Raw genomic sequence first — 23817 nt, forward strand, 5'->3', positions numbered from 1 at the left:
AAAATTAATTGTCCCACTAATTAGGGAGATTAATGATTATATAGTAACTCTAACAGGGCGTTTGGTTGGAGGGATTTTAAATTCCCTTCCCACTTAATTCCCACCTAATTTCAAAGATCATTAAATTCCGTAGTTTGGTTGGAGGGAATTGCAATTCCCCCATTTTCATGGAATTAAAATCTCATGTCCCCCCTGTTATTTTAATTCCTGGGAAAAAAAGATAGTAATGAGTCAAAATTACCCCTTCCTTTTTTAACCTAAAATTAATGTCTAGCAACAATAATGGACATTTTTGACTTTATACTACTTATTCCCTTTCAATTCCCATGTATACCAAACATTGGAATTGAAATTCCCAGTAATTTTATTCCTGTCAACCAAACACTGGAATTTAAATTCTCACTTTATTCCCAGTAATTCAACTCACATGGAATTACAATTCATTTCCCACATAATTTCCTCCCTCCAACCAAACGCCCTGTAAATATATAAATATCTGGAATATAATAGATGTGTAGGGAAGACTTAGGAGAAGTCAATATATATATATATATATATATATATATATATATATTGTCGTGGGAGCATATATAAAAGTAAAGAATACATTTATTTATTCGATGAATTTGTGAAAGCTTATGCTTTGTCTTTTCATTTCACAATCCTAAATATAGGTAAAATGCAGGTTTCATATTCTTTGCTTAAACATGGAATCAATGTGGAGGACAGCAAGACAATTGGAGATTCGATACTGATGTTTATTTGACATAAAACGTGGGAGTATAATTAGGCTATTTGAATTATTCTTCCAAAAGCTGAACTCCAACCCTAAGGGCCCCCCACACCCCGGAGGTTGTAAATCATGGTGACTCAACTGAACATTAATCACAGAGGTTAGATCGGTGCTCACTGCGCACAAGGAGCCCCCTCACTTTGAGAGGTTGCTCCCACACTGCCGCTATTTGAATTATGATTATACAGGGCAAGATTTTTATTTTATTTTTTATTTTTTTGACAAAAAAAAGTTATAATTACGCTAATTGATTATACATGTCAAATTTGGTCATTCTAATTTTAACTTCTTTTTTTTTTTTTTTTAATCTATTGAAAGCCTCAATTTGAGGAATAATTAGGCTATTTGAATTAGGATGATACAAGGCAAGATTGGTCATTCTAAGTTTAATTTTTTTATTTTTTTTTTGAAGAACTAAGTTTAAATTTTTTTGAAAATATGTTTTGATCGATCTTCTCGATTTGAGATAGTCTTCTATGGTCCTTTATCGGTGCAACAAATTAAACTTTTTCACAAATCAAAGATACGATACTCGTGCAAAAATTGCTTCCTTCCTATATATACATGTAATCTGTACATAGTTGTTATTCATTCAATAATAAACAACTCTATCAGTTCTCATCTAGTATCAGTTAAGCTAGGCTTTCTTTCCAATGGCTGACGGGTCTATTAATTCATCTTAATGGACCGTCTCTAATACTCCTATCTCTTCGGCTACATCGGTGGTTAATTCCTTATCCACCTCTCACCACTTCATCGGCATTGAATTGACCTACAAGAACTACCTGTTTTGGAGAGCTCAGGTTGTTCCGTTTCTTGATGGAACAAATCCATGTCCACCGGCCACCCTTCCCGTTGACGGCAATGACTCGGCGGCGACACCCAATCCGGCACACCGTGCGTGGATTCGATAGGACCAAGCCTTATTATCCATGTTGATGTCATCCCCGGCGAAGTCATGCCTCTCGCAATCGGTCATCGCACCCGTCGAGCCGTTTGGACTGTTGTGGTTGGTGCGCTGGCGTCATCCTCTCGTTTTCGTTGTCTAAATCTGCTCGACAAATTGCAAAAGCTCAATCAAGGAGATATGTATGCGGCTCACTACATCGGCAAGGCTAGGGTTTTGATTGAGGAACTCACTCTCGCCAGCCGACCTCTATGACACTTGAAGAACAAAACCTGTTCATTTTTCGGGGGTTACGGCCAGAGTTTAGAGGACTTGCGTTGTTTCTCAATGTGCGTGGCCAACCGGTCACACTTAGGAGCTTGCGGATCTCTTGAGCGCGGAGGAATTGGAGGAATTTATGATGCACGATGGTCTCGGAGCTAATTCGCCGGCGTCGTTCACAGCACAAAGAGGCGGCAAAAAAGGCCGCAGTTCTGGACGAAACAATGGAGGCCGTGGGTCCAGTCAAAACAGTGGCCAAACCGATCAGCCGCATGGTGGTGGCGGCGGCGGGGGACGTGGTGGAGGGCGCAACGGCAACTGGCAACCCAAGTGCCAACTTTGCCACGTGTTGGGTCATACTGGTGTCACGTGCCATCTTCGGTATGCCAAGGATATCCTCAGGCTAACATAGTATATCAGGAATCTCCACCGGACCCTCAAGGTTTGCACACTTGATTTTCATATACAGGTGCTATCAATCATGCCACTCCGAACATAGTTACTCTCTCCTTCTCAGAAGAGTACAATGGTAATGGGCCTATGGCCCAATATCTAACACAAAACTTCACTTTTTATGTCGATCTCTGTAATTTTAGATGATAGTTAATAAAAATATAACGTACATTCGTACAATGTACAAGTATAAAAGTTCAATTTATTGTAAATATTGTCTATAATTCGAACATCGATTATTATACATGTGATTTATAGATATTATAAAATTAATGTATAAGACATTACACAATATCATAACAATTGTCAAAACCGCTACTCTTAAACAATTATATATAGAATACGAAACATGACACGAACATCTTTCCGCGCCGAGGATTGTTGCGTTCCTTATTAGCAAATGATGCCATGTGACAACATCTACTACTATACAAAACTCTACTTTCCGGTTAACATGTGAATTGAATCTTCCAATGTTCTAACATAGTCTTCACACAATGCACATGAATTGCACATCCCAATGAAGAGCGTCAGTAATATATTATTATAAAATTAATATCATACATCATATATATATAATAAAGCCATATGGTCTTGTGAAAATTAAATGGTGATAATTAACATTTAATTTTCACAAGACCATAATAATATTGTTAATTATAATAACAATAACAATAATAATAATAATTGCAATAATAATAATGATAATAATTTCCACTGACAGTTTCTAATATATATATATATATATATATATTTATTTATTTATTTATTTATTTATTTATATTTCAATTTCTACTGACAACTTATTGTCTGAACGATGGTCCACATAATTGTATGGATCATGAATATCAAATACATTTTTAATATATTAAAAATACATTATTTTTATATTGAAAGTACCTTACATACATATATAATGTACCCTTAGTATATTTAAAATATACTTTTTATTGCATGCAACCCCAAAGTTCTTAAGTTTGAAATTAATATATGGCATAGCTAGGCGGCCTAATATTTAAGATTGTTGATGTGCATATTGAGGACTACGGAGACAAAGATGCGTTATTCGTGGATTCATCGGATACTTCCAACAACACTCTCCAACTTAATTGACGTGAAGTAGGCTTAGTAACATTAAGATTATATTCTCGAATTATTAGTTCTCATCTTTTATTGATTAGACACTTAATTTGATAGTATTTGGAAGAAAAAATCAATGTTCGAACTAAGATTGTGATTTTGGTCTTTAAAGGTCAATTGTATGTTGCTACATCTAGAGTTAGAAATCTCAAAGGTCTAAAAATTTTGATCCGTGGTGACTCTAAAATTGTAATTCAATTACTATTGTAGTTTACTAAATTCTTAAAAATTTGTAATATTAAATACTATGTACTAACTTTCAAAAAAAAAAAAAAATACTATGTACTAAATTTTTAATATAGTTTAAGACTTGTAGTAATCACCCACCTTAAATATTATTTTAATTGTAAATATATTTATGTTCATAATTTTATCATAGGAATTCACACATAATAATTATTAAATAACAAAAATTTTATATGTGAATAAACCTCATATATGGTATATTTTTATAACATATTTTCCGTGCATGGCACGGGACAAATACTAGTTTTTACTAATATAAAGACATACAATTGTAATAAAATATAGGCAAGTACATACCAGAACTGCCGACCAACAAAAGTGGTCGTGCTATGAATAACAAGAGTTTGGTCGGTCATTGCATACAATCTCATTATTCTTTTATCATTCTAACCCAACCAAAGAACATAATTAATATTCTCAATAAATTCTTTTTCACCAACTAAACAATGTAATCAATTTTTATGATAACTTATTTTTTTTATATGGAATTTAATTTCTATTTTATTTCTCCTCAGATATTTTTTCGTGAACCAAACGATGCCTTAAAGGCTTTGTGCATTAGTTTAAACATTTGTCGAAATAAAAATTAAATAGACCATCAAACTACATACAAAAGTGTACCGTAATTTGACCATCCAACTAAAAAATTACAACTGAGTCTTTGAAAAATCTAAAATCATGAGAATAAATCAAAATTGACATGTTCTGATGGTTACTGTTGTTGAGATGGTTAATTAATTAGAAATTACGAAGTAATTTTTAAATTTATTTTAATAACTCAAAAAAAAAAAAAAAACATTTCTTGAAAAACCCAACCTCCTCCCCACCTCTGTTTTTGTCACGTCAGCAAAAATAGAAAGAATATGTTAATTTTGGTTTAATTGAATGATAACTTTGAATTGTTTAATGACTCATTTGTAAATTTTCTAAATTTGATGGTACACTTATAATTTTTTTACTTTTGTGTATAATTTAACTAATTGTTAATATTATATTTATATAATTCAAACTCTTTTTATTTAAGATAACGTCTGATGTTCACAATTGAAAAATATTTTTCAACAACATATATATATATATATCATCTATATAGTCACATACATGGAGTGATTAAGTCCATTGCAAAAGGATGAGATTATCCACTCCCACTGTGAGCCTTGTCAGGATTCAGGAAGTCTAATCACAATTTGCACGTTTTCAATGCCCAAATATACAAAGGTAACAATTTCTTTAAATTCTGCCCCACACTAATAATTAAAAGTGTATGTCACATGTCCCACACAGATTAAGCTAACGTGGTCCAACATTCCAACGTAATAATTTACAACATACACCCAAAAGGATTAGATATGTGAATAGAGTAAGATTTTCGTACTAAAAAAATTAAAAGTTTGAATCATATTAACACTCTCGGTTAAATATATCACATATCGTAAAGTCATTTTAATGTAATTTACATTTTTTAACTGATTTGTAAGTTGTAATTATTATATAAGAGTGAGGTTTACCTGTTTTTGTCACAAAAATAATAATAATAATAATAATATACGGAGTACAACATTAAAAATAAATAAAAGATTTTGTGAGAATCAATATTATATTGCTGTAATTTTATACCACGTGTTGTTATTTCTATTCTAAAAGAATTATATTGTGCAATAGTACCAATACACATAATCTCTCCTGTACCAAATATTCTCCATGTGTTTTTCCCTTATAATTCAAGGTGAATAAATTTTATTTGAATTTATTTTTGACAAATAAATTTTTTAATCTAAAGGTAATTGGTCACGAGGCCGGTGTCACAAATTGCGGTACCAATATTTTATTTTTGATACACCCTCATATTCTTCCAAAAAAAATATTTTATTTTTGATAAATAATAATAAAAATATACTAAATTGTATAATTAAATTACATGCATTCAAAAAAAAAAGTATAATTAAATTACATGTAATTAATAGCGAATTTTTAACCTGAGACAGGATCTATGTTGTCATGCGCTCATGGTTAAGCAAATATATGGGCACAAAGATTGGATGGCTACAAGTTTAAGGCATTTGTAAGTCGGTGTTTAAGTCATTAATTACTATTAAATTGTATTATACAAATCCCGATGGCTAATTTGTATTGGACTGAGACGAATTTTGTCGCATTTTACAATCTCAGCTCATACTAAATTATAACATCGTCATATAGCTCGGGGCTGGGTAATATTTATCATGGGATTCATAGTATGATGATTCTAGTATATATAATGTGGATGCACTATCTGTCTTTATATTATTGACCAAATACATATATAACTGTCTTGAAAAAATGGGTAGTTGAGTAGATGGATTACAATTTTTGTACTAGAAGGTCATAAAGTTGATTCTTGCTAATACCTTTTCGAATACCAATAAACCTTTAAAGAGTCTTTTAAAAATTTAAATCGAATACCACCAAACTTTTAAAGTCGTTAAAAGTTTATAAAAGTCTTGATTGAATACCCCCTTACACCCCTAGGTGACTTCTTAGTCTGGTATAATTTCACATAAAATGCGATGCGTGTATATATATATATATATATATATATATATATATATATATATTCATGATATAAAATATGGACCACAAATTAAGACGACCATGGTATTAGTTTTTTGGGTACATAGAATACAAGTTTGGTCGCATCTAACTTTGCAAAAATTGGTACATATTATACCCACACATACCAATTAACTTGCATACGTCACCACCATTTTCACTTTTATTTGCCATTAAATAACACTCCCACTCCCAATTCCCATCCCTCAACCTCCATTTTCAAAACCACACGCTTTGTCGTATTCCCTGCTCTCTCTCTATCTCTCGATCTCTTCTTCTTCTTCTTCCTCAAGGCGGAGTGAGTAACATTCAATTGGTGTTGAGAATGGGTTGGATTCCATTGAGATTCAACCAAGAACCTGCAAACAGATCAAAATCTGCAGTTAATGTCTCCCATGGCGGTGTTGTCGGCCTGAGAATTCTTACCCATCATCTTCCTCAAGGAGATCATCATCGTCCTTCCAGCAATCTTCTCCTTTTGTCTGCATTGAATATCAGAAAACCCAGAGCTCCGCAGCAACCTTGTTTTCTTAAATGGTGTTGTCTCTGCAGAAGAGCTCTCCGGCTCGATAAACAAGTGTACATGTACAGGTAATTGCCAGAAAACCTGGAATTGGAAACTCGTAAAAATCTATGTTTTGTTTTCTGGGATTGTGTTCTGAAGTGGACGGTTGTGATTTGTGCAGGGGTGATCAGGGGTTCTGCAGCGTGGAGTGCAGAAGCCGCCAGATTCTTATGGATGAGAGGAAAGAGATAGAGATTGCTACTAAAAATAGACTGGCTTCTCTCCGGCACCGCCGTGACGGCGGCCGCCGGCGGTGTGATGCCAGTGCTTTAAAGTTAGACGAGTACCCACACCGGAGCAAGACGTTGTCGCCGTGTTCCAATCGCCGAGCTATTTTCACTCTCTCGTAGATTGTCAATTTTTTTTGTTTTGTTTTGTTTTTTTTTTCCTTTTTCTTTTTGGGGTAATTATTTACACTTCCTTTTCTTGAAACCCTTGCCAACTCGAAGGGAATATAATTGTTGTAGCATATAATATAGGGAGAATATTACTAGTGAATCTTGGACAATAATTTTTGTTGGAGTTATAGTGTTATAGGCACGTGCACGGATCAAGTGACAAAAAATCTCATTCGTACAATCGCACCCGTAACACAAAGTCATTTTAATTCAATTTACTGCACCTGTGTAATTTGCTAATCAACCCCGGGCGGGGCTAAATGTCAACAGATGCCTACTTTGAGCATAATCCCCACACTGTTGGTGTTGAAGTTCGATTCTAAGTATATTATCTCAAATATTATTTATTGAACTAGTTGGACTTTATCAATTATCACAATTTCCTTACTCTATTATTTGATACAAAACCATCATATTTGGCTCGATTCCAAAAGTCAAAACGCAATTTTGGAGCTCTAATGGTTTGAACCTGATTCAAACTCAACATAGTTTAACTTGACTTGAATATGTTCAATCCAATAAAAAATATTACGCGTAATATTTTTACACGAAAATTATAATAATAAATTATTACAACTAAATGTTAGACTTATAAGCTCTCAAATCAATTATTAAGATGCTTGAATTTGTATTCACTGCACTTGAATTCAATCTTGTCTCGATAATAACTAACTCTAATTCAAACTTTCACGGAGCCGTGCACTATTAATTTGACTAAATTATATAATTCTCCTACATGCAAGTCAACTTATTTATTTATTTATTTGTTATTGATTCAATTTTTTTTATTTTTTTATTTTTTTGCTTGATGGGATTCTATTTTATTTTAAAATATCCCAAGTTAATAAATAAATAATACGGAGTAATAAAATTGTAATAAAAAATACCAATGTACAAAATATGATAGAGAGAAATATATTAAGGTGTACAATTTAAGATTGCTTTCAAAATTTGGATTGATTTTAACATATTATTCCTCTTTACAAAACTGGTTGAATCGAATTTTATGAGAATGACTCCAAAAAGAAAAAGAAAAAAAATACCCCATATACAATAATGAAAGTAGGTGAATATAATTTTAGGGAAATTCTTCGATAAAAGCATTCCGTCTTATTTTTAAAAGAGTACTACACATTCTTCCTAAAATTTTCATCATGATGACATGTTACTATATGGTTGGATCATTTGGTATCCAATTACAAGTATGTGAGGTTAATCAATTCATGGGAAATCTAATAGTACTTTTTTCTGTGGTTGGGGGTGGGGAGGTGGGCGGTTTAATTTTAATTTTCGGGTTTTCACAATTTTTTTTTGTCAAACAAAAAAAAAAAAGGAAAATATAGAGCAAGTCATTGTTGGCCTAACAAAGTTGACAAAAAATTAAGATACATACACAACCATTGTTATTGCTATAAATGCACATAAACCACGTCATTATAGGAAATTAAGAGTGAAGACTTTGAGGATAAAAATATTTTACTTTTCAAAACTTTATTGTTGGACCAATACTAGAACAACAAAGTTTCTTTCTCTTTAGTTGAAATTGAGATTTTTTTATTTTATATTTTTTAATGTTACTGACTCTATTACAGAATACATAGTCAACAACGTCTCCACTAAAGTTCGATCTCATGACCTCTCACATAGAAAATGTCACTATATGCCATCTGAGTACAAAGTGCTTGACAGTTGAAATTAAAAATGAGATTTGTTTGCGCTTATATACAACTGATGGATACTTAAGAAACAAAATATGTTCATCACCTTATACTTAAGGGACCATATCAAAAACTTATGAGACAATTATTAAAGAACAAATATGTTTGCGCTATAGTTAAAAGATCATATTTTAACATACAAGTTGATTGCTAATGACTCTGTGGTCGAGTGACATGAATTGATTCTTCTAAATGGGAGATCATGGGTTCAAGCTCTTAGTGGGAGCGATATTGATTATTTGTGACTACGGTGCTATTTTTACATAACAACAACAACAAACTTGATTAAAATAAAAAATAACAAATGACACTTTCACCACCTAAATGAGTTTTTTCCACTTTTGGTCCCTCGACTTTACTTGTGGTGACAAATGGGATTCACGACTTTTATTCCGGACATAATAGGTGCTCAACTTCAATTTTTTTTCCACATTTGGTCCCATCCGACCAAGAACCCGGCCAACCCACCGGAATTAGACTCAACCCTTGTTATGTTAAGGGTATTCTACTCATTTCTAACCCATGTAAAATAATTAAATATTTTACCCGGTCAACCCACCGGAATTAGACGACCTTCATCTCCACCAGCCATAGCTTTGGCGCCACTTGAAGAATTTCCACCATTAACGTTACTCTTGCTTTTACCAGTCTGATTCCCCCTCCCTTTCCCCTCTCCACCCTATACCCTGCTTCACTCCCGATCTTCTTTACCTTCTCCTCAACCTCTCCTACCTCGGAATTTGTGGTGAATCTCATTTCTTTCTTGTTCAATCCCGCCTGGAATAGCCCTGATAGATCCAACCGGGAGACATTGAAATGATATCGAATGCGTTCATTTTGGTCAAGTGTTTGCAATCTTTGTCGAACTCTTGGTTCCCGAATTGATGTTCGTCTGTCAAATCTATCACTGATGATGACTTCTTGAACCACGGGAGCTTCATCAGTTCCTCGATGGACATTCTGGTTACCGGATTGGGATCGAGCAGTCGGAAAATTATGCTCCGGGTGGGCTTTGTGATCCAATCCGGGAACTGAAACGCGCGGCTTCGTATTGCACGGTACATGTTTGATATATTGCTGTCGTCGAATGGGAGGTACCCTGCGAGGTAGGCGAAGAGGATGACGCCGCAAGACCACGCGTCGGCCTTGGCGCCGTCGTAGCCTTTTCTGATCATCACCTCCGGGGCGGTGTAGGCCGGAGTACCGCACGCGGTGTGGAGGAGGCCGTTCCGGATCTGCTCCGGCAGCGCGGAGAGGCCGAAATCGGAGATCTTGAGCTTGCCGTCCTTGTCGAGGAGGAGGTTCTAGGGCTTGATGTCACGGTGGGCGACGCCGTTCTGGTGGCAGAAGTGGAGGGCGAAGACGAGCTGGTGAAAATAATACCTCGCCGTGCGAAGAAATATCTTCCTTCTTCGCACACCTTCGATTTGAACATAGATAGGCGAGAATGAGGTGTATATACAGAATAAATCTTATATTTAATTATTTTACATGGGTTAGAAATGACTAGAATACCCTTAACATAACAAGGGTTGAGTATAATTCCGGTGGGTTGGCCGGGTTCTTGGTCGGATGGGACCAAATGTGGAAAAAAAATTGAAGTTGAGCACCTATTATGTCCGGAATAAAAGTCGTGAATCCCATTTGTCACCACAAGTGAAGTCGAGGGACCAAAAGTGGAAAAAACTCCCACCTAAATTATTTCGCTTTGAGAAATTTGGCCCCCCTATAAGTTAATTTAAACAAATTCAGCCTATTAATAATGTTGCATTTTTAATTAGTCATTAATGTTATATAATTGTCAAACTTCATTAACATATGATGATTTTTTTAATCATTTAGAATCAATATTCACTAATAAAAATGTCGTTCACACGGATAGAATGAAACCTTAAGGATGCATATTAATTCTAAATGATAAAAATAACCTCATAAAAAATTATTTATAAAATTTGATAATTATATAACATTAGAGACTGAAAGTACAACATAATTGACAATTAAAAGAATAAATTTGTTTAAATAAATTAACAAGGATCACATTTCTAAAAGTATAACAATTGAAGAGTTACATTTTTTTTTTCAAAAATAAAAATAAAATTGAAACCCACCATACCACATTTGGCAAAGTGAAGTGACGACTTACAAACTTGTAGGCCACTTGTCATCTTATTAAAAACAAGGTACGGTATCATTTTGGTAGACTTCATCTTTTGAGGATAAACATACTCTAATGTTAACATATTCAGTACAAATAATGATTGAATGCAAAATTGATTATCAAATTAGATTAATTTGAATTGAAAAATGAAGGGGAAAAGAGTTATAAGTACTTTTTGTCTCACACTAGAAATATAAAAGCATTTACAACCCTATATATACAAAAGTCTTCTAAAAATAGTTTGATATCATAAAAATTATAGCCAAATAAGATTTTAAGAATATTGTAGGTATCAAATAACTCAAACTAATATTTTTCAGGATTAGAAAAAAAAATACTACATTTATATTTTAAAATTTTTATTATATGCAAAAACTCTTGATCTAAATACCTTTTTAAAAAAATTCCCACATTGAAAATATTTTATTACGGAGTTTTATTTATCTTATTGAGAAGTGGAAATTGAAAATTTGTGTAGCAGTAAAAGCTAAAGTAGAAGGATGGTAAATACTCCGTAGTAAGTAACAAACTCGAGGGTAATTCCAAATATACACGTAAGCAGTGAACACGCGCCAGCGCTTGAGGCTGACATTCTTGAAAGAAGCTCATCGATGAGGATGGAGTGAGCAAAGCCGAAGAACCCCAAGTCTTGAAATTGGAAAAAGACTGCGTTTTTACAATTTCCGGATCTGTGGGCACCCCATTAAGCTTCATGATTTTTATTAATTTTTTCCCCGTTGAATTGTTGAATCCAATCATTTCTCAAATTTAATTCTGTAATACAGCCACCCTCATCAATCACCTTTTTATTGTCTATTAAATTCGAATTCTACGATCATGATGATCATCCACTCGCACATACGTGGAAAAAGCCCAGAGATTTCTGGGTGTCTTACCCGGATTTTGGTTTACTCTCGCACTACATTCGTTCTTGTTTTCCGAATAGAACAGACTGTAAAAGTGGATGATAAAAGGAATTATAATAATAATAATTGTTTTTACTTTTTTTTTTTTGCTCGCGTTTGTTTTGGTTCGTGTTTTTGATGTGTTAATGTTTGACTCTGTGGCGTGTATGGGTAATGTAATTGTCACTGCTCCAAAGCTGACACAGCCTCCCAAATTATTCGTAAGAGTAGAAAAGATTTATATTTATATTTTCGTTTTTTGTTTTTTGTTTTTTAATATTGAGTACTCTTTTTGGGGTATTTGATTTTAACGGTTGTTGATTGTGAATTTTATTATCACAACTAAGAGATGGATAGATATATGTGAAAGAAAGATTCTTAAATCACCGTTTTTTTGTTCTTTTCTTTTCTATTTTCCTTTTTCCACATTGATTGGATGGATGGGTGGATGGATGGTTAGATTTTTAAGAATAGGGTATTAGGGTTTCTTTCATTCCTTACTCGTACGCATTCTTTTTGTGGATTTGGAGCTTCCAAGTGACGTGGACCCTCGATCGTTGTTGATTTCTCCTTTTGGGTTCTTCGGATTCCTCTGTTTTCTCATCTGGGTCGGTGAGTTTATGTGCTATTCACCTTCTGACTTGTTTGATTTTGCTTGTTTTTGTTCGATTTCCTCCTCTGCGTTTGGGAATTTTCCTTATTTTGCTTGCCTCTGAGGTTATACTGTTCTGGGTTTGCGGAGTAATTTGTTCATTGTGTTCTTCTTGTTAGATTAGGGTTTTACTATGGTTTCTGAAGCCTTTTGTTATCTTTACTTCTGCTTCAGGAGTTCAAGGGAGTCTTGGTGGCATGGTGATTGGTTATGCAAGTCCAGGATTCTATATTGGGTTTGAGTAGCTTTGGAGTGTTTGATGTAGCAGAAATTGCAGATTTCCATACTCTCACATCATAAAGTGAGGAGCTTGATTGGTTCTGTAGTTCAAACAAGTTGGCAGTCAGGAGACAACATCTGATGTATTCTGTTCAAGGGACTTCCAAACATAGTTGCAGTCTCCTTGCAGTTGTGTGTGGTAGAGCTGCTGAAAATATATACAAGCAAGATGTTGCAGATGAGAGGCCAGGATATCCCACTTCAGAGATAGCATCATCTGGTCGTTTGGAGGTGTGAATTTTATTTATTTATTTATTATTATTATTATTTTTTGAATTACCTTGTTTGGATTTGTAGCTTTCAGTGCTGAGACGAGTTTGTATTAACAAATTGTTTTAATATAATATAGTTATCTTGCTAACAATAGTTTTTCGCTAAGTGCAGGTTCAACTTCTAAAAAACCCAAGCACAGATGAATTTCGTAAGGCTCTGGATACAGTGAAGCCAAACATAGTCTTTTTGCAAGGAGATCAGCTTCCAAACGATGAATTTAGTTCACTAGTATGGGAAGGTTTTAACTTGTCTTCTGAAGAAGCCATTTCTGGGCTTTCAAGTGCCAGATCACTAACCACAGTATGTTACTCCATTCTTCCTTCCTTCCTTCCTTTCCGATAACTGTTTGTATGTTTACCTACTTTCAGAGATTTCCTTTACCCCCCTTGCAAGCAGAACGTTTCTTGATGGAACATTGTATTAAATTGATTCTAAAAGTAGTTTAAGAATTTAGTTTTTTTTAGTACCAAGATTAATCTTTGTTTATAATGCCTTTAAAATATTAGCTGTATGGTCTATTTCAATGTCCTTCTAAAATGTATATTGTAGTTTTATGATTCTGGGGTGCTTTCCGTCATGCATTATCTTTTGGTACTTTGTTATGTGGGTACTTTGATAGAATGTATATTTGCTCCTATCCTCTATTATCAACTTACTGGATCAATGTTATGCTTTGTTGTTTTATATTTTTCTTGATCTTCTTACTCTCCCCAGTTTTCCCGAGGCTATTTGATTGCATGTGGATAACAGGGCAGAACTTTCTTGTTTCTGTCTTATTATGAGTGTCCAGGACTCCAGGAACAGAAATAATTTGATATAAATCATGATTCCTTGGGTATTTCTATTGTTTTATAAGTTTCAGAGTCACTGTTTTCCTAGGTCTTGATTTTATTGCATATTAAAAACTCATCCAGGTTTACTTGGAGATCCCAGAAGGAGAAGAATTGGCTGAGGCTCTTCACTCCAAGGTAACAACCAATCATTATTCAGTTCTTCAACGGGAATATGTGGAGCAGTGATTAGGATCAAGCAAACTGCTTAGTTTATAACCATATATGGTTTTTCTGTTGATTCATTTGCTATATAAATGTTTGCAGGGAATTCCATATGTGATATATTGGAAGAAAACGTTTTTCCATTATGCTGCCTGCCATTTTCGCCATGCAATGTTCTCAGTTCTTCAGAGGTAATCTTGCATTCTTGCATAAATTTTTAAAAAATTCAGGGTAAGTGGCATAAAGAATTTATGCCATTTCTGATATCATGATCTGTACAAATTCCCGAATTAAGTATTCTACATTTGTTCTTAATATTGTTTTTTTTGAGGAATTGGTTTCTTCCACACTTTCAATCACTCCAAGAGCTATGTACAATCGAACAATTTACTTATAAGTTTTTGAATCTTATTGTCCTCTACTAATTGTTTTTAAACTCTTCTGTTTACTGCAGTTCGTCTTGTCACACTTGGGATGCTTTCCAACTAGCACATGCTTCATATATGCTCTATTGCGTTCTCCCGGATAACAGCCAAACGGTTAGTGGTAAGGTGGTCCCTCTTATTCTTGGAGACCCTCCGAAGATCGATGTTCCTCCACCAGAGCTAGGTGGTGAAGATGAAGAAGAAGGCTCCTCTGAAGCTCTTCCTGCCATTAAGATCTACGACGAAGATGTGACCATGAGGTTTCTTGTTTGTGGAATGCCACGCTCATTGGTAAGAGAAATAGACAGTTTTTTCTTGTTTCCGTTTTTTACTATCTATTACTTCGACTGTGAATTCAATAATTCATTGCTTCAGTGTAGAACTTATTTGTTCACGATGTGGATTATTTTCTTCAGGATACTTGTCTATTGGAATCTCTGGAGGATGGCCTTAATGCCATTTTAAGCATAGAGGTGAGTAGCATTATTAAGATTCTTATTTAATCTTGCATTCTCCCTTCTTCGCCCCCCTCCTTTTCCAGATAAATAAAGGGAAAATGTATTTATATGGAAAAATGTCACGTGATTGAACATTCATAAAACAAATTAAAAAGGTTAATGTGCGTAGTATCTCTTAAATAAACGAGGAAGAATGAATCTCACAATTGATTTTGTTACTGAACCTATTTTTATTTGTTTATTTTTTCTGTTTACAGATGCGGGGGAGCAAACTCCATAATCGTGTCAGGTATATTCCATCAAACTATTCTTATTTTTATTTTTCCTTAGAAGTCCATGGAAAGTTGGGTTATCCAATATTCTGAACATAATGATGTGGTAGTCCAAAAAATGGTCAAATCCCGTTAATTGCTACTAAACTAAACCTGTGTACAGTGCCCTTCCACCGCCACTCGAGGCAAGTACGTTTTCTCGTGGAGTGGTGACCATGCGATGTGATCTATCAACAACTAGTTCAGCTCATATCTCGCTTCTGGTGTCAGGCAGTGCTCAAACATGCTTTGATGATCAGGTAATGCCAGCACCGTTTACTTATTAAAAAAATAAAAATTTCTTGTACAAAAAACTTAAAAAATCAACAATATTATCATCTCATTATTCATGTTCTCTCATATTCATTTTCAGCTTTTGGAGAATCACATAAAAAGTGAAATAATTGAAAAGACTCGACTGATTCAAGCAGTGCCAAACGGTGATGAGAGACGAATGCATTTGTCTGAACCCCGAAGATCCGTTTCAATAGCCTGTGGTGCAGCAGCTTTTGAAGTTTGCATGAAGGTTCCTACATGGGCTTCACAGGTTCGTTCTAAATCTGAATGCTTTTTCTTTTAACCTTCCCTTCTTCCTCCGATATAGGCTTTAAATGGTCCACACTCTTCCCGGTTTAGGCTGTATGACTTGGAATTTTAGTTGAGTAAACCCCTTTCCAGGTTCTAAGGCAACTTGCACCCGATTTTTCATTTCCAGGTTCTAAGGCAACTCGCACCCGATTTTTCATATCGTAGTTTAGTTGCACTTGGTATTGCCAGCATTCAGGGAATAGCCGTTGCCACATTTGAGAAAGAGGATGCAGAACGAATCGTTTTCTTTTGCTCAGAGCCGGGGAAGGATCTCCATTCTAGTAGTTTTAACGCAATCACCCCCCCAATCTGGTTAAAACCGCCTGCTCCTAGCAGAAAGAGGCCTCGTATGTGCCAAGAAACGAGCCGTTACCCCCAAAGGGATCATGATGGAGTAGCAAATGGGCTTGCAACACCTACGGTTCCCGCTAGACAAAAACTGAAAGCGGCAGCAATGAGGCCCATTCCCCATATCCGTCACCGAAAAATGCTTCCCTTTTCTGGAATGTCAGAGGCGGAGGCACATGACAGACACCCGGTTAAATCTAATTTCCCCGTAGTTCCTTCAACGAAGGCCAGTAACGTTGGAGTTACTCCTGTTACTCATCGCAAATCAGTGTCGAGCTCTCATCAGGCAAAGCAAATTATATCTCTCAATCCCCTTCCTCTGAAGAAGCATGAATGCGGTAGAAGCCCAATACATGTTTGCTCCGAGGTAAGAAAACGTCGGTTCTGAGTTTCAATAGGAATGTCCTTGAAGATTACAATTGATGTTCTCTGACCTTACTAACGTTATTCTCTTTTTAACTACCCTTTTCTCTTGCAGGAAGAATTCCTTAAAGACGTAATGCAGTTTCTTATACTTCGTGGTCATACTCGTCTCATTCCTCAAGGTGGACTTGCCGAGTTTCCAGATGCTATACTCAATGCCAAGCGTCTTGACTTATTCAACTTGTACAGGGAGGTGAGCTTTCTTTTCATTGTCCTAAAGTTTTTGTTTTATTTTATTTTTAGGCCGGGAGTTCAAACCGCCCCTCGTATGGAAAAACTAATCTGACCAGCACTTTGCCCCTTAAATGGGCCGGCCCGGTGCGAACCGGGATTAGTCTGAGTATGGTATAGGCTTAAAGGTGCCTTCTGCAGTTAGGGCCTGCTCAAGACACCTATGGTCTGACCAAAAAAAAAGATTTTTTTTTTCTTCCTTGTTTCCACTGATCAACTTGCTAATAAACATCAATTTAATTGTAACTGGAATCTAAATATTCCATCAGGTTGTTTCTAGAGGCGGTTTTCATGTTGGAAATGGCATAAATTGGAAAGGACAAGTTTTCTCAAAGATGCGCAATCACACGGTGACAAATAGAATGACTGTAAGTACATAACAACTTGAGTGAAACATAGTAACTCGTGATAGTGTTGCGTACTTTTGGATTCCAACTACCAACATGGAAGGTAATTCCATTTGATTTCTCGAACAGGGTGTTGGAAATACGCTTAAAAGACATTACGAAACTTACCTCCTGGAGTACGAACTTGCCCACGATGACGTTGATGGAGAGTGCTGCTTGTTATGTCACAGGTCAATATCAATATTCATCGATCAAATATATAAGTATATGTTGACAAATATGACGACGATTGAACCCTAACATTACTGTGCATTTTGAATCCTCTACAGTAGTGCAGCTGGCGATTGGGTTAACTGCGGGATTTGTGGCGAGTGGGCACATTTCGGTTGCGATAGGCGGCCTGGACTTGGCGCCTTCAAGGTATTTCTTACTCTACATACACTCTTCTCTCCAACTAGTTCTTCCTAGAAAAGAAAAGAAACATATTTCTCGCTGTTTTGACAATGCAGGATTACGCAAAGACAGATGGACTAGAATACATATGTCCTCAGTGCAGCATATCGAATTTCAAGAAGAAAATTCAGAAAACGACGAATGGCTATTCTTGAGGAGGCCTAACACGACAACCCGGTTTCCGGGGTTTAACTAATCCTGATTCTTGTCTAAATTTTATTTTGCTATTTTTTTTTTTTGTTCTGCCTCTCTGCATAGTTAGATCTTCTTGTTACTGCGTAGAGTCATGTGATATTTAGGGCATAGGTAAGTTTAAGCTGTTGGGGACAAATAGTGGAAAGTAGGGAAAATAGAAGCAAGAAAGTGAAAAAAGTGTAACAGCAAGGATGAGTGAGTGAGTGGTGTAATATATATATCCATAAACCATTTTGTAATTGTAGCTTTATCAGTGTAGTTACTAGTTAATGCACATTTCTCTGAGTTATACCATGGACCAGGGTCTATTGTAAGGTGGAGGTGGATTCTGGTCCTAAACGACGTATAAATTGTGTATTTTTAGTAATGGAATTGTGAAATTTTAAAATATAAATTGTGTTTCTAAGTCAAAACACATTACAATACAAGGTTATTAAATCTTAATTTGTTAATATTGTGTGGCTGCAGTATTTGAAAAGAACTTGTGAATATAAAACAAGGTAATTATTACATATATGTTAACATTGTGTTTGTAGTATACAAATTGTGAATTTATAAAAGATAAATAGTGAACATTTGAATCTGAATCAATAGAATAATTTAATGTATAAATTGTAAACATTTGGATCTGGATCAACAGAATAATTTGTGCATTCTCCTTTCTACATCTCTTTCCACTTTGGGTTTAAGGATGTTGTTTTTTTTTTTTTTTTTTTTTTTTTTTTTTTTTTTTTTTTTTGAATAGAAGAAATATAATTAAAAAACCGATATGGTATCACCCCATTCCAAGACCAAGAATCAACATTGTCGGCATTTCTTGTAGATGGTCCCCCACCACCTCATTGCATAGTTCATCTCATATGATTATGGATCAAACATTTTGTTCAACTTTACACGTACCATATTCTATAAAGTTCATTAACCCTACAAAATGGATTTTTTTTTTTAAATGAAAAAAGTATCCATCATTATATGGGGTATGCGTTAGATACATTCTACTTCTATGTAATAATTTTTAAACTACGAAAAAGATATAAACAATATTATGGCCTATGAAAATCGATGTGACGGGTTCAATCAAAAGGACATTGACAATAATTAAATTCGTAATATTTAAGTACGAGAATCATATTGCACCAGCTTAGCCCTGTTTTAGTACATGAATCATGCTATTTTAACTACAGTATATTATATGTTAAGTGTTGATACAACTCCCTATTTAATACCTTCCTTTTTTGCTTTAATCTATTTTTCAAAGCAAAAAGTTAAAGCAGATGACGATGATGATGAGGAGGAGTGCAAGAAACTAAGAACCTTCGCGAGTTAAAATTTTTCAAAGAGATAAACACTTGAAGTTTTGAATACAAAATTTCCATATGGTTTCCACTAAAATTAAGTGGTAAGAGAGAGCAAATTAAACAAAAAGGAAAAGTTGGATCCAATATTTTACATCACTTATAAAGTTGTAATCATGATCTTGATTCATAATTGGATTTGTGGCATTCTTTATGAATGCCAATTTTGATCTAAAGTGTATGTGAATATAATGTTCATTCACCTCTTAGTCAAACTAGGAAAACACATAACTTGTGTTGGCCCCTTAGTACAATGTGTCTTGTCATTGTCTATTTTTTTTTAAACTCTGTTATAATATACAGTATTTGCTCATAACTACTTTCTCAATCTACTGAAACACAAAGAGTCAATATTGTCCATTGAGACTCGAATTCACAGCCTTTTATATAGGAGAGCGTAGTGCCACTAGACCACAAAGTTCTTGACATCTATATAATAAATTAATATTATTGTATGGGCATAATAGGCAAAAGTGTCGACCGGGTGAATCGACAACCAACTCTAATTTTTCCTTTGATGAGTATTTTCTATACCGTTTAACCACAACGTCTTTGGTTCTCCCTATCATACTCGTTTAGGGCTTTACCCCCTTTGATATATTGCATTTGAATTGAAGAATTGATAGTCGAAGTCCAAACACACAACTTAACCACACATCCAATTACGTACATACCCATCATTGCTTGGCCTACCATAATTAAAGACCTTCCCGGCCTTCCAATATTGCAATGATCGATGTCGACAACTCCAAATTACTCCCGCCAATCATGACCGTCAATCCTTTTTATTTTCTAATATAATGTTATCAAACACTATACTATATAATTTCTTTTTAGCTAGCTTGGTCACTATTAATTATTACTTTCTTTTTATACCATGATTCAATATTATGTCATGATAACAGTAAGACTTGAATGGCTAACCAAAATGTAGTACGTAAACGTTTAGAAAATATTAAATGTTGTAGTACAATGTTAGGTTAGTGGTACTACTCCTATCATCATTATTATTATTATTATTATTATTATTATTATTATTATTATTATTATTATATATATATACTACTAATGACTAGGTTTTTGTACGTACAATGTTTGAAGTGTCAATAAACACCCTAACATGAATTTTTTTTTTTAACGGTTCACTTGTGTGTCAATCATGCACAACCATGCATATAGTTCATGTAGAAAATTGTCTCCCTATGTATGTGTTTGATAAAATACGTCCAATCTATTATCAAACATTGTCTAATAGCTTCAAGCAAATGATATTGCAGATCTTGAATGCTTGAAACAAATTTCATTTTATTACATAAAATAGAAAACAATAAACAAAATCCTTTATTACAACGAAGTATAAGTCGGATACATAGTTCAAATTTCTACCATAATTTTTAGAAGTGAAAAGGTAATTAATTTTGTTTGATATATTTTAATATACACAGACATTATTTTTAATAATGTAACAATAATTTCATTTTATAAAAAATAAATAGTGCAGTACAATATTTATTGTGTAATGTATAACTTCATAAATTCAAAACTGCAAATACAATTTATGGAATGGAGTGTAGTACTCAAGAAATAAAAAATCGTTAATTCACATTTATTAAGCTTATATATCAAGTAATAAATGAAGAGTTGCATTAAAGGGGTAGTATGGCAACACGGGTAGTTTTGTTTTTTTGTTTTGTTTTTTTGTTTTTTTTTTTAATGCTATTTGTTACTATGTAATGCATGCAAACCTCACAAGAGAGATAGATCACATTAGAAAAACTCTGTATAATAGATTTATTAGGATCAAATACATACCAATACGCCAAAATTGTAACGAAGATGCAACTTTATTTTCTTATACCGTCATATTTTTGAGAGACAGGATACTGTACTTGACCCTTCATGTCTCTACCCAACAATCTTCTAACCACTAAATGCTGGACTTGACCCTTCACTGGGTTCCGCCACCAACAAAACTTGATTGAAAATATCAAATATTAATAAGAATCAAACTTATAAATTTTTACTACGAAAATTATGCTTCACTTACTAAGTCACCTTTTCAGGACGGAGAGGGTGAAGTTTTAGTGGGCGTGCGACGTGCGTGGTGGTGGTATGTCTCTCCGGAAATGAGAAGAAAAGTGATAGGTGGAGAGTGGAGACAGAAACCCTAGATTGACTATTAGTCAAATCTACACTCTTTCACTCAATGATATGTATTATATTTGTCATCACATTCACAACATCGTTAGTTGTACATGACGTGAGTCGGTGTTTACTTGCATTATATATATATTTTTAAATTACGAGATGGTCCGAGTCTTTCTCTGTTCGTTTAACAGTCTAAGTTCACTCGATTAATCTCCACTCGTTTCGGGAAGCACGAGAGCTGGTGCAAAAGGAATCGTCACTTGTGAGAATCGAATCCGAGTTATCTCAAAATTCTTCATCACAAAGAAAGCTTATTTGTCACTTGAGGTTACTTGCATTATGTTATATCGCTGCGTATGAAATGATGATTAGAGTTGCGAAATATATGGCACTAGTCGACCGACCAAGTCGAGTATTAATGCTAAATATTATGTAAAGTCAAAAGATTATTTATGATATAATTGAAAATCAAATGATAAAAATTAATAAATATCAATACTCAAGAGATCATTCATGGAGTTAACTCAGTATTCATTTATTATTGATTATTCTTCCAAAAGGCTGAACCCCAACCTTAAGGGCCCCCCACACCCCGGCCCGACAGAGCAGTGGGAGATTGTAAATTATGGTGACTCAACTGAACATTAATCACAGAGGCTAGACCGGTGCTCACTGCGCACAAGGAGCCCCCTTCACTTTGAGAGGTTGCTCCCACACTGCCGCTGGTGAGACTCGATCCCTGGTCATTCTTCCAAAGTTTCACCTCTATTATTGATTATTAGTAAGATGTCATGTTGTGGGAGGAAATTTCCATTATTAGTACTCCTTAGTTTATATTAAAGATTTAATGTAAGTAATTATTTTGGTAATATTTGATCAGATAAGATCACACGTGCAACTGCTCTGATTTACATAATATAGTATTATAGTATATTGGTTTTCACAATATTTTATTGGGCAGTATATACGTACATAGAAGAAAGAATCAGACCAAAATGAAGAAATAAAAATACAATTTATTAAATGACAAAAAACATATCCGACACCACCAGAAATGTATCAGTGCCTAGACTGCATCACAATTATAAAATGTCTCTTCCTAATAACCACTGTCGATCTTACATATAACTAATTAATTAATGGTGCATGTATCTTTTTTACCATTTGCCCAAGTTTTAATCCAAAGAGGTATGACTGGTAAATTCCGTTTATGTGTAATACTCCATAGCATATTAGTTAAACATGAAAAGTAAATCGAATTAAAAAAACTTTGTGTTTGACCTGACTCAGTAATAGTCCAAAAATCACTTAAGTGAGATCGCACTAAAAAGACCCTATGAAGTATACTCGACTGAGAAAATATTGACAAAAATCAAATTATTGATCTTATGATATAATAATTATGTTACAGCCACTTAATCACTTTTTTGGAATTTTCAAATCATTTTCTTAACTTTATATTTAAACGGCCTTCAACACAAAGATATGGAAAGCATGTTTCATAAATCGTCTAACAAAAGATAAAACGAATATTAATAAATTTCAATCTTATCATATCTTAACTTTTTAATCCAGCTAAGGCTTCTCGAACTATAATACAAAATATATATAGTCATAAAGATTAGTTTTATGTTTCTGTAAAAATAATTTGTGCTGTAAAAGAACAAACTAAAAAAACGGAGTACGAAGCGAAAGAGACTGGCCACCGAAAAGCGAATGATATAAAATAGAGATAGAGGACAGTTTGGTAGCATTAAAGCGAATGCACCAAAAAGTCCACATTATTTCCAAAAGGACCTACTAAATTCCAAACAATCCCTTAAATCACCGAAATCCCTATCGAATCCAATTCTTCACTCTCGATCTCCTAATGTCTCATCCTCAACAATGTCCGCATCTCATCCCCTTCCCACGTTACCAATAAATTGACTTAACTTGCTATTAATTTTATGACCTAAGTAGTCAATGATTGATCAATATAGTTGGTCATAGACAATAAATAATTTTGTTATTGTTAATCAAGTATTATTTTTGCATATAACAACACTAAGAATGCAAATGACTAAAGTCTAGCTAAACTCGAATTTAGGTTAGAGTTTGAGATTGAAATGGTTATAATGATCCACTCGAGCTCAATCAAACTTACAAATTTATACACGAGTTTGGCTTGTTACTTTTTATGACTCACGAGTAATTTGAT

At 34.3% G+C, this 23817-nt stretch overlaps 2 protein-coding genes and 1 pseudogene across 3 annotated transcripts; 2 read left to right on the top strand and 1 right to left on the bottom strand.

Moving 5' to 3' along the window:
- Positions 1-6593: 6593 nt before the first annotated feature.
- LOC109187500 lies at positions 6594-7519 on the top strand. Its single transcript, XM_019337701.1, has 2 exons — positions 6594-6980; positions 7076-7519. Exons 1-2 carry the CDS (start codon positions 6715-6717, stop codon positions 7302-7304), a joined length of 495 nt encoding a protein of 164 aa, XP_019193246.1. The 5' UTR covers positions 6594-6714; the 3' UTR covers positions 7305-7519.
- A 2115-nt stretch (positions 7520-9634) lies between these two features.
- Positions 9635-11945, bottom strand: LOC109187447 (annotated as a pseudogene).
- Positions 11840-18397, top strand: LOC109188285 (AT-rich interactive domain-containing protein 4-like). 2 transcript variants are annotated; one of them, XM_019338896.1, is made up of 16 exons: positions 11840-12748; positions 12963-13298; positions 13452-13640; positions 14255-14308; positions 14438-14526; positions 14790-15051; positions 15177-15233; positions 15476-15507; positions 15654-15789; positions 15903-16076; positions 16245-16832; positions 16944-17081; positions 17389-17487; positions 17596-17696; positions 17796-17886; positions 17976-18397. In XM_019338896.1, exons 2-16 carry the CDS (start codon positions 13149-13151, stop codon positions 18072-18074), a joined length of 2259 nt encoding a protein of 752 aa, XP_019194441.1. In that variant the 5' UTR covers positions 11840-12748; positions 12963-13148; the 3' UTR covers positions 18075-18397. The 2 variants fall into 2 exon arrangements, with proteins under 2 accessions (XP_019194441.1, XP_019194442.1); XM_019338897.1 differs by having other exon boundaries at positions 11840-12744.
- Positions 18398-23817: the final 5420 nt, after the last annotated feature.

The sequence above is a fragment of the Ipomoea nil genome, unplaced genomic scaffold (genome assembly GCF_001879475.1).
Source record: "Ipomoea nil cultivar Tokyo-kokei standard unplaced genomic scaffold, Asagao_1.1 scaffold1421, whole genome shotgun sequence".
Taxonomy (NCBI): Eukaryota; Viridiplantae; Streptophyta; class Magnoliopsida; order Solanales; family Convolvulaceae; genus Ipomoea; species Ipomoea nil.

Excerpts from the sequence above, each read along its gene's own strand:
- LOC109188285 (XM_019338896.1), top strand. The coding sequence starts at position 13,149 with ATGTATTCTGTTCAAGGGACTTCCAAACATAGTTGCAGTCTCCTTGCA. Across the intron at positions 14,309-14,437 it reads CTGAGGCTCTTCACTCCAAG|GGAATTCCATATGTGATATA; the intron begins GTAACAACCAAT and ends AAATGTTTGCAG. Across the intron at positions 17,488-17,595 it reads CGGTGACAAATAGAATGACT|GGTGTTGGAAATACGCTTAA; the intron begins GTAAGTACATAA and ends TTTCTCGAACAG.
- LOC109187500 (XM_019337701.1), top strand. The coding sequence starts at position 6,715 with ATGGGTTGGATTCCATTGAGATTCAACCAAGAACCTGCAAACAGATCA. Across the intron at positions 6,981-7,075 it reads AAACAAGTGTACATGTACAG|GGGTGATCAGGGGTTCTGCA; the intron begins GTAATTGCCAGA and ends TGATTTGTGCAG.